The sequence below is a fragment of the Gavialis gangeticus genome, unplaced genomic scaffold (genome assembly GCF_001723915.1).
Source record: "Gavialis gangeticus isolate Ggan-Ray unplaced genomic scaffold, GavGan_comp1, whole genome shotgun sequence".
NCBI lineage: Eukaryota > Metazoa > Chordata > Crocodylia > Gavialidae > Gavialis > Gavialis gangeticus.
In genome coordinates this window covers 46,219,133-46,229,467 of record NW_017728998.1, presented here as the reverse complement: position 1 = coordinate 46,229,467, position 10,335 = coordinate 46,219,133, and the positions used below count along the sequence as shown (strand labels likewise).

The window sequence follows — 10,335 nt, the reverse complement described above, 5'->3', positions numbered from 1 at the left end:
GGCTGCCCACTGTGGGCTCAGGGCCAGAGGCTGCGCTAGCCTCTTTTTGGTGAGGGCTGGGCCAGGGTTGTGCTTGGGGTGGGCAGCAGCAACGCTGGGAGAGGGGGACTATAGGATGGGCTTTAGCACCCCAAAATTCCCTCACAAGTCATCTGTGGCTCCACCCCACCCTGCCCCAGCCCTACTCCCTCCCTCACTGTGGGGGTCCTTGATCTGCACCTCCCACAAACTTACCTGCTGGACGCTGCTCTCCATGCTGCTGATATGGCTGGTTAATAATTGGCAGTGCAAAGGGCTATGTCTGGAGCGTATGCTCTTGCCACAGTCCTTCCGCAGTCCTCACGGAAACAGAGGGCTGTAAGGCAATCCCCCCATCTGGCATAGGTTTTCAGGAGGAGCATGTGGAGTCAGATCAGCAAAGAATATGGCCCAGCCACAGCTGCTGTCCATGAGGCAGTTCAGCTTGACCATGAAGACACTCATGTCACAGTATCTTTGGAAAGGGTTCATGTAACTTTGGTTGAAAACCACCATGTTATTGGCCTTGTCACCCATACGTCCAAGAGGTGACTTACTGTGTTCTCCAGTATGGCTGGACAATGAGACCATCAAAGTGGGGCCCCAACTGCAGTTGGGTCCTCTTAAACTAGTCTAGGCCATTATTTGAATTGCAGTAGTGTCAAAAGTGACCCCCAAATAAAGAGCATCTTTACTTACTACAGGCAAGAGCATTATGAAAGGAGGTCATTGAGGATGCAAGACTTGACAAACTGAAAAATTCTGCTCTGGATTTGAGGACTGGGGAGGCAGTGAATATTTTAAAGTACAGGATCAGCTTCAGGAAGAGACAGAGTTAATCATGCAATATGCATATTCAGCCTTCTTGAGCATCACCTGGACAGGTGTTTAACCAGAAGCCAGAGTCTGCAACAGCCAATTTAAACAAAAAGAGAACATTACCTTGGATACCTTCAGAGGCAAATAACTGGTACAAGGTAAGAAGGAATTGATGTACCTGCACATTGAGGTACATTTCCATTTTGCCTTTTAACTATAACCAGAAGTCAAAGATTGAGCTATATAGGATGGTGTTCCCTGTGATGCACAAGGTCACCCATGAGCCTTCTTTTTTGTTAGCTAGATAGAGCTCCAGATGCTTGCAATTACTTTTGAGATTCTTTCTACAATGCTTTTCACTTAAAATTAAGTGCTATAAGCGGCTTAAAAGTCCCAATCCTGCAAATACTTAAGCAGGTTGACAAGCTGAAGGGTGCTCCTCAAGCAGTTAAGCATATGGGGGATCAACATGAAGTTAAGCTGCAGCACACCTCAGCATTAAGTACTTTTGTTCCAAGCTCCTGCTTACATTGGCTTAACACAGCCACCTGAAGGTTAGATTTAGGGCTGATGAGTTTCATGTTCACAGCCAAATGGTTTGGGGTGAAGTCTGAAGAAACTCTTTTCCCTTGTTCCTGGTGCACTGCATTTGGCAGGGGAGGGACATGATTCAGCCAGAGGAAAAAAAAAAGGGGGGGGGGATTCTTCCCACTCGGCTTGCAGGAGTTTAGACTTTGCCTCTCTCAGGAAGAACATTTACTTTCAGCCTTCCCCTAGGAAACAAAGCATGAGTGAAGGGTGTAACTTTCATTACTGGTTTCAGTGCACCACATGAGCATTTGCCTACACAAATATGAACAGCCACACATGTACAAACCCCATGTACAGAGACTATTTGAACAGATGACCCAAAATGGAAGTCAAGGCCTGAGACACAAGCATGTTCCTGCCTGGGTGTGCACTTGCTTCACTTCTTAACATGTGACCTAGGCACTCTATCCCACCTAATTAAAATTAAGATGACATCTGTCTCAAATTAAACGCTTTGAACCAAACATCACCCCAGCCTCCTCTGAGCTCTGGCTGCACATCAGTAATAGTATATGCTTGTGGTTACAGTAGTGCTTTGGGATCCACTAAGATGAAAGCTAACTAGCAATCACCAGAAGTCAAAAGATGACACTCTCGTCAAACACTAGTTTCTTTCATGTGAATTTTCCAAGCCAAAACTACCTCTGGTACTCCAGTACAGCTTGGGCTCAGAAGCTAAGTTCTCCTGGCAATTAAAAATCTTGACAACCACTGAAGCTTCTTTTAATGGGCCACCTGCCTCCCCAAGAGAATCACATGATTCCTGGCTATATCTAGTGTCACAAACAGCTAAAAAGCATAGAGTTTCACAAACCCTGTCAGTATGAACCCCAGAAACTATTCAGTACTTTGGAGGGCTGGTGGGGAAAGAAACAAAGGTCAGCCTGCTGCAGCATCCATGCCAATCAGCTGTGATGAACTCCACATCCCCAAAATGATCACTGGAGCACAATGCTGCTGCTAACTGGCCTGTGCCCACTGCTACTACAGGCCTTTCAAGCACTGATCTGGAGCACTTCCTCCTCACCCCCAATCAACCAGAGCTCCAACCTTACCCACCCCCTGGGGTATTTTAACAGCTAGTTAAAGTCCAGTTACATGACAAGGTGTAATCAATAGACTGGGTGTCTTCAACTAGGGTTATTCTGAAGGTCAGGCCTACCAAGGCCTTTGTGGTGAACCCTCCCCACCTTGCACAATTTGGGAACTGCTATTTCCCCTGCTCACAGCCAACTGTCATTTGAGAGCCCAGGCCTGGCAGAAAAAGGAGGTTACGAATCTCTGCTTGACATCACCCACACTGCGGGCAAGACAGCGAGTGGTCTGGAGAGCTGCTCAGGAACAATCAGCCATCACCGTCAGGTCACTAATAAATGCAGGGGTCAGAAAGGATGCCGGACACTCACAGGTCATAGTCTTTTAAATGCTACTTGGCTCATGCAGACAGTTGGGAGAGAAACGCTGCTCCCAGGACCAGCAGCAGCACCTAACCCAGGGTTCAGGAGCAGAGCTCAGTATAAACCTCCCTCCTGTCTCAGAAACCCTCATGCTCTTAATGCTCAGGCTCCAGATGCCCTTGGGCAGGGGTGGGCAAAATGCAGCTGGCAGGGTGGATGCAGCTCGCCCAGCCATTCTATCTAACCCACGGGACCCCTAAAAGTGTAGAAAATTAATATTTATCTGCCCCCGGCTCCCTGTCATGCAGCCCTCGATGGCTTGCCAAAACTCAGTAAGCAGCCCTCCACCTGAAATAACTGCCTGCTCCTGCCCTTGGGCAAAGCCAGCTCCAAGCTTCTACTCTTTTTGGCTACAGGAAATCCCCAGATGAGCAGTACCCGACCCTAGCACCCTTGGCCACACCCGGCAGCCCAGGCCTAGCTCCACCTGCCTGCCCGGACCAGAGCCCAAAGCAGTCGGGCCCGAGTCAGACACGGGGGCGGGGAGCAGCCCGGACCCCGTGTGCACGCAGTGGCCCAGGGGAGGGAAGGGCCACGCGCGGGCCGCTGCTCCCTGCGCAGGATCCTCCCCCAGGCAGCCCCGGCCCGGGAAGAGCTGTGCTTTGGGGCGCACGTGGGCGTTTCCGCCACCCTCTAAGCCGGGCGGTCAAGGGCACGCGCGCCCCTCAGACCCAGGAGCCAATCGGAACAATCGGACGCGCCCCCCGTCCAACCAATCCGGGGCCCCCCCGCGACCCGGGCAGTGCCCCTACCTCACCACCCGCGCCACTACGGGCGCCGCGGAGGGACAAGCTTCCTCAGCGGGACGGACTCTGCCCTCCCAAGTACCCCCCGCACGAGGCAGCCCCAGGTCGGGCCCGCGCCCCCCGCTCCCCCGGCCGCGGGACCCACCTGGCTCTGGCGGCAGTGGGGGCGAGGCAGGCGCGGCGCGATGTCGCGGCGCCCAGGAGCCGGGAGGGTTGCAGCAGGGCCATGGTGCGCGGAGCTGGGACACACAGGCGCACGCGGAGCTGCAGCACGCACTTCCCTGGCCGCCGCTTGCACGGACGAGGAGACCTCGGGCGGCACCGTAAGACGAGCGCCCCTCGTCCCGTGGCGCTTGCTCCAGCGCCCCTGGCTGCGGGAGGCCGCGTTGCAGCTACAGCCGGCGCCCGCGGATCCCGACGGACGGGAGGGACCCTACCGTAATTCTCCGTAAACGCGCAGCAGGGACGGCCATTAGCTAATGAATACTCCCGCGCGAGGCCGCTAAGCGGATGAGTGTCACGGCAGCGCAATCACATCAAGGCCGGGCACAAAGCGCCTTAGCCAGGCGCTGCTCCCCGACACCACCTGGCTTCCTCCCCTGCCTTCACTCAGGCCTGCCTGGATGTTCCCTCCATCCCACTCCTGTGCCCTGCTCAGTCTTTGCCCTTCATTTGCCTGCAGCCACAAATGAGCACTGGCCAGATCCAGGCCAGTTTTGTCAGAGTGAGCGGCTCCCAGAACTACCCCTGCTCCTTCAGCCCTGTGGGTGTGCCAGGTGCTTGTCACCTGCAGATCGGTGCCCCAGGAGCAGTGTTGCCCTCCCTCTGGCTCCTGTGCCATGGGCCTCGGGTGGGACATCAGCCAGGCACAATGCGCCAAGGCTGTGCTCCACGCCCTCCCCCTAGCGCTTGTCCTGTCTGCTGGTCCCCAAACAGTTTGGGGGATGACAGTGAACCTAGAACGTGTCTCAGAGACCTCCCTGCTTCCTTATAATCACACTTAGTTGAAAATAAAGGTCTGGTATGAGCTGCAGACCACTCACTGCAGCCTCCCAGGCAAGCAGCAGCCCACACCCCACAGAGTGCATTGGTTTTGATTCTCCAGGCTTTTAGGGACACATGATGTAGCTTTGGATCTGAGCAACTTTGGCTCTCGCAAGGATTCCCAAGACAATCATGGAAGTCTTTGCAGGTATAAGAGCCACTTACATAACCACAAGCTGGTGGGACTGGGGTTTTTTTGTAGTTCACCATGATGGGAAGATTTAGAAAGCCTTTGGATCCTTTGCTGAAAGCCAGTTTCATCTGGGAGATGTGTATCTGAGCTGCAACAAACAGCAAGCTCCAAGAAGGTGGGAGGGTGGGGAGGGTGTTTTCCCTTTCTGGAGAACACGCAGAGCAGTTTAGCTCAGTGGTGTCTGCTTCTCTTAGGAAGGAGTCTGTGATGGCCAAAAGCTTGCCTTCATCTAGACCAACCATACAATTGGTCCAATAAAAGATATTGCCCACAAGAATTTTTGCCTTACAGAGAGGAAAAGTCATCCAGGCTGCTGCCAAGGCCTATTGACTTATTAATGACTCTTATCTGCTTTACCACCTGCTCTGGAATAAGGTGGGGGAGGGGTTTGCATGTGATGACCAGGGCATGAGAAGCAAAGTAAGGAGCCACAGAGTGCTTTTAAAAGAGATGAGTGCTCTCTGCACTGGGGAAGAGGAATCAGAATTTGTGGTAGAGGTGATATCTTTTATTAGACCAACTAGATTTTTGCAAAAAAATGCCCTTAATTGCAAGCTTCTGGGCACAAGCACCCTTCTTCAAGCATAGGAGAAAAGATCTTGTGCCCGAAAGCTTGCAATTAAAGACATTTTTTTGCAAAAATCTAGTTGGTCTGATAAAAGATATCATCTCTACCATGAGTTCTGATTTCTTTTGCCTCTAGATCAATATGGCTACAACCTGGATACCTGACTACAGGAGGGGAGTCATTTCCACCCCTCCCCTCCCCGGCTACTGGAGAAGAGCAGGTAGGACTAAGAGAGACTCTACCTTCCTCCATGGACACTGACCAACAACACAAGGAGCCCCAGAGGTGGTGAGGATGGGGAGAAGAGATTTGTGTTCAAGGGTTTGTGGGTTTGCCAAGCCCTGTCTTTCTCTTGTGCTGCCTATTAGTAAAGAATGTGTGTCTATGAACTCAGGGCCAAAAGAGGCCTCCAGGTCACTGAGTTCAGGTCCGCTGCTCTCAGGCAATTGTGTCATGTAATCTCTTCCACTAATGTGTTTTACTGTGTATTAAAATGAGATGTGAAGCTGGTATTCTTTAGGTAGAGGACTGGACCAGGTCCAAGGAGAGACCTGGGTTCTATTCCTGGCTCTGCAACAGATTTGTTGAGTAACCTTGACAGATCACTTCACTTATAGTAACTATCACAGAGCCCCCAAATTGCTGAGCAAAAAAAGACTGCACAGCAGAGTGGAGCTCTGGGGATGCTGTGCTGGAACAACAAGGGTAGCTTTGGAGGTCCAACCCTGGTTTAGGATCCAAGGACAGATGGACCCCAGCACTGTACACCCTAGGAGGAACACCAGACAAAGCATCCACGGCTTGTGAGTGTGCCTGAGTGCCTGGACACTCGTTGGACCCAGCTGGCTTGACAGTGCATGAGATCTGCACAGCAGCTTGGGGTGGGGACCTTGGTCAGGACTGAAGATTAGTTTGTGGATGGACTAATATTTATATTCCCTTCACACTCAGCTCTTCCTCTTGTCTTTGCCCTTGGAGCTAAGTCTGCTCTACTGATGCTCTGTGGCTGAGGGTGTGCCTATACTGCTTCCCTAGTACTCCCAGGGAGTGCTGTCCTTCATCATACTCTGCCCATCCTCTCTGCACATACCAAGTACAGAAGGGAGATGGTAAAGCCATTTCAGAGGTGCTTCTGCCAGCCTTCTTGTGATCTCTACTTCTGGTGCACTTAACATCAATGGCAGGTGATGCCCCCAGGGAGGCCTCACCAGTTTCTTTCCATGTCTGATGTGTGCAGAGCAGAATCAGGTGGGTAAGATGTGTCCAATAGCAAGTACTTCTGGGGACATGAGGAAGTGATGTATGTATACCCAGAGAGATGCAGAGAGCCGGTGCTGTCACTGCAGTCCAGTTTGGTGGTAAGGTGGTTGCTAATTTAAAAAGACTCAAGATGTGTGGGTCTGGCAGACTTAGAGGGTTGGTAATGGGAAATAGAACCCTACACCCCTGTCAGCAGCCAGCATACAGGCCACAATAGTAAGAGCTTGTAAGCTTTCTTGAGCTGATCTCTCAGTGAGCTCAGCTGGGAACTTAATGCAAGTAGTGTGTTTGGGATCTGCTGATCCTATCACAGGACAGACAGCTGTAGTTTCTCAGCCAAGTTCAGAAACCACCTCAGAATTGGCATCGGCTGGTCATCTTAAGAACATAAGAATTACCATTTATTGGGTCAGACAGTGGGTGGGCAGAGTAGGTGCAAGGTTGTCAGGAACTGGAGCTAGAGTTCTGTGCGCTAGGGCTGGAGTTGCCCAGCTGCAGCTTCTCCCCTTGCCTGGCTGGGCATATGGTGCCTGGCACCTCCTTCCACTACCTGCTACCCAGAGTGGTGCAGCAGAGGCAGGAGGAGGAGAAGCTGCTGGAGCCAGGGAGAGCCAAGCAGCACCCAGACAGGTACAGCCATACCAGGAGTAGCCTCTCTGGGATGCTTTGTGCACTGGCCAGGGTCAGGGTCATCAACAGGCGCAGGCAGGAGTGTGGCACAGGCTGCCCCAGGCAGAAGTAGGTAGGGTTGACCCCATGCAGAGAGGTGCAGGAGCAGCTGTGGGCCAGATACAGTTGGTGGATGCTGCCTCGCAGACTAGATCCAATTAGTTGGTGGACTGGATCCAAGTCTGTGGCCATATTTTGCCCACTCCTGACCTAGCCTCTTTAGTCTCTCCTCATATGGAAGCTCCTCCATACCACTAATCATCCTTGTTGTCCTTCTCTGGATCTTCTCTGGTTCTTCTATATCCTTTTTGAGGTGTGGGGACCAGAAGTGGGTACAATATTTAAGGTGTGGATGCACCATGGATTTATAAATGGGTATAATGATACGTTTTGTTTACAATTCCCTTCTTAATAGTCCCTAACACTTTGTTCACATTTTGGTGGCTGCTGAACACTGAGCTAACGTTTTTAATTAACTGTCCACAATGACTCCCAGATCTCTTTCCCATGTCATAATAGCTAATGTAGAGCCCATCATAGTGTAGGTATAATTTGGGTTACTTCTGCCCAGGTGCATCACTTTACATTTACCTACATTGAATTGCACCTGATGTTTAGTTGCCCATTTGCTCAAGTTATGCCAGATCCTTTTGTAGCTTCTCACAGTCTGCCTTGGTCTGTACCACTTTGAATAATTTTGTGTCATCGGTGAATTTGGCCACCCCATTACTTACCCCAGATTATTTATGAATATATTCTAGATTATTTATGAATATATTAAACAGCACTGGTCCCAACACTAATCCCCGTGGCAAGATAGTTCACTTGTTTCCAGTTTAAGAACTCTCCATGGACTGAAAAGCAAAGGTCAGAATTGAGTAGCCCACAAGGAAAGAGCTTCTCATAACACCAGCAAGCTTTGCAAAGCATCCAAGGAGCTTCTCATTGCCCACACTCGCCTATTTTGGGGCTTACTGAGAAGCTGTCTAGGCAATATTTGTTTACTTCAGTGCATTGTGAAACTGTCCCCCCTCCTGTTATGTGAGCATGTCCCTTGTCCCTTTACCCCCCTCTGTTCAGTTGTGGTTCATCAGTCCTCAGCTTCTACTTTCTTTCACAGCCCCTTCTTCAGGGAGAGTTTCCCAAGCCTTGACTTATCTTCTGATCCTTCTGATCATTCACATCTCTTCATAAGAAGAAGCTTTCCTACACCTTTCCCTGCTGCAGACCTTGGTTTCTCCTATTTATAGGGAATAGTCACTGCTAGCACCCCAAAGTCTGCAAGCTGCTCTGTACAGGATATGGTGGGAGAGGGGTTTTACACCTCCTGTCCCCTGTACTACATCCTGTTAAAGGGTGGTGGCACTGGAAGTTTACAGCATGTGCCAAAAACATGCTGGAGACATGTATAATGCACTCATAGGTCCTGTGAAGCAGGGCATCTCCCAACACCCTTAAGGCATGTCTGCATCTTACTGGCACAATCTGGCTTTTGGTGGGGACAATGGGCAAATTGTTTTTGGCACAGAGATCCCTTATGACAGCTCTGTCTTCCAGACAGAGTGAGTTTCATGCAGCCAGTAACAGTCTCAGAGTTCCTAGGTTCTACAACCAACTGCAAGTGTGTTTGCTCTACAATTGCTGCATACCTCAACACACCTGAGCTCTATCTAAACCAGCTGGCTTGGGGATTAGGAACAGTGTAATCAGTAGCCAGGAGCTCATCATGGGCTAACTAGCCTAGCATTCACTGAGCTTCTCATGCAGGTTTTGCATCTTGTACTGAGCCCTGTGCTATCTGGATGCATGACTAGATAATATAAGAAGGGTCACACTAGTAGTACCCAAGACAGGTAAGTAGGGTATGTCTACATGAGCTGCACTCAAATCGCTGTAGTGATTGCAGTGTAGACACACCTGTATTGGGTGACATGCAACAAATCACTGGTTATCTCCATCTGATTCCACTTCCCCATGGGCGCATCTATACGTGCTGCTATGGCGCCATTGTTACTGTGCTGTTATTTAGTACTTCTTTTTGGAAGTATTAAGATGGTGCAGTAACAACCTGTACTATGCCATGCACAGTTATTTTTAGGCACATCACCATAGTGATGCGCTATAATGGGAGATAGCACATTAGTACAGGGATGTAGCTTTGGTGGCACAGGTTTTCCTCACAGACGCTACACTGCTGTAGCACACTACTATAAGGGCGTAGTATCATGTGTAGACACTCTCCGTTTGTAGAATAAGAATGATCTTACTCACTTTTGTACAGCACTCTGAGGCCTTCACATCCAAGATGCAGCACAAGTGAAAATACTTCATGTTAACTATTATGATGATAGCTGAGCCAGCCCAGAAGTTTAGGAGCAAGGACACTGCAGTCTTGCTAGGTTCTCATGTTTTATTCTATTGAGCCATGAGGTGGTGCTGCAGTTCTACCTTTGTTTCTGCCACAGCAACCAGAATGCATGGGAGAGGGGATCAAAACCACACATTCTGTAGAAACAGTCCATTCACAAACACCCCAAACTTGTTTTGAAATCAGCAAGGCAGGGGTCATCGTGGAGCCCTTGGCCCTGCTGTATGAGTATTCGTGTTCATCTGGCCAGGTGTTGGGGGATTGGAAACTGGCTATTGTGGTCCCAATTTTCAAGAAAGGGAGGAAGGAGGGCCCAAGTAACTATAGGCCTGTAAGTCTCACCTCCGTGCTTGGGAAGATCTTGGAGAGAATCATCAAGGAGCACATCTGTGGGGGGCCTGCAGGGGAGATCATGCTCAGGGGCAATCAGCATGGGTTCATCAAAGGCAGATGCTGCCTGACCAACCTGATTGCCTTTTATGACCAAGTAACTAAATCCTTGGATGATGGTGTCGCTGTGGACGTAGTCTTTCTAGACTTTAAGAAGGCCTTTGACACTGTCTCTCACCCCATCCTCATCAATAAATTAAGCAACTGTGGCA

At 50.2% G+C, this 10,335-nt stretch overlaps 1 protein-coding gene across 1 annotated transcript in view; it reads right to left on the bottom strand.

Moving 5' to 3' along the window:
- Positions 1-3,905, bottom strand: part of GOT2 (glutamic-oxaloacetic transaminase 2) — a 25,485-nt gene extending 21,580 nt beyond the window's left edge. Inside the window, exon 1 of the mRNA XM_019505835.1 lies at positions 3,777-3,905. Coding sequence (XP_019361380.1) covers positions 3,777-3,859 — 83 coding nt within the window. The 5' untranslated portion in view covers positions 3,860-3,905. The remainder of the gene's footprint in view (positions 1-3,776) is intronic.
- Positions 3,906-10,335: the final 6,430 nt, after the last annotated feature.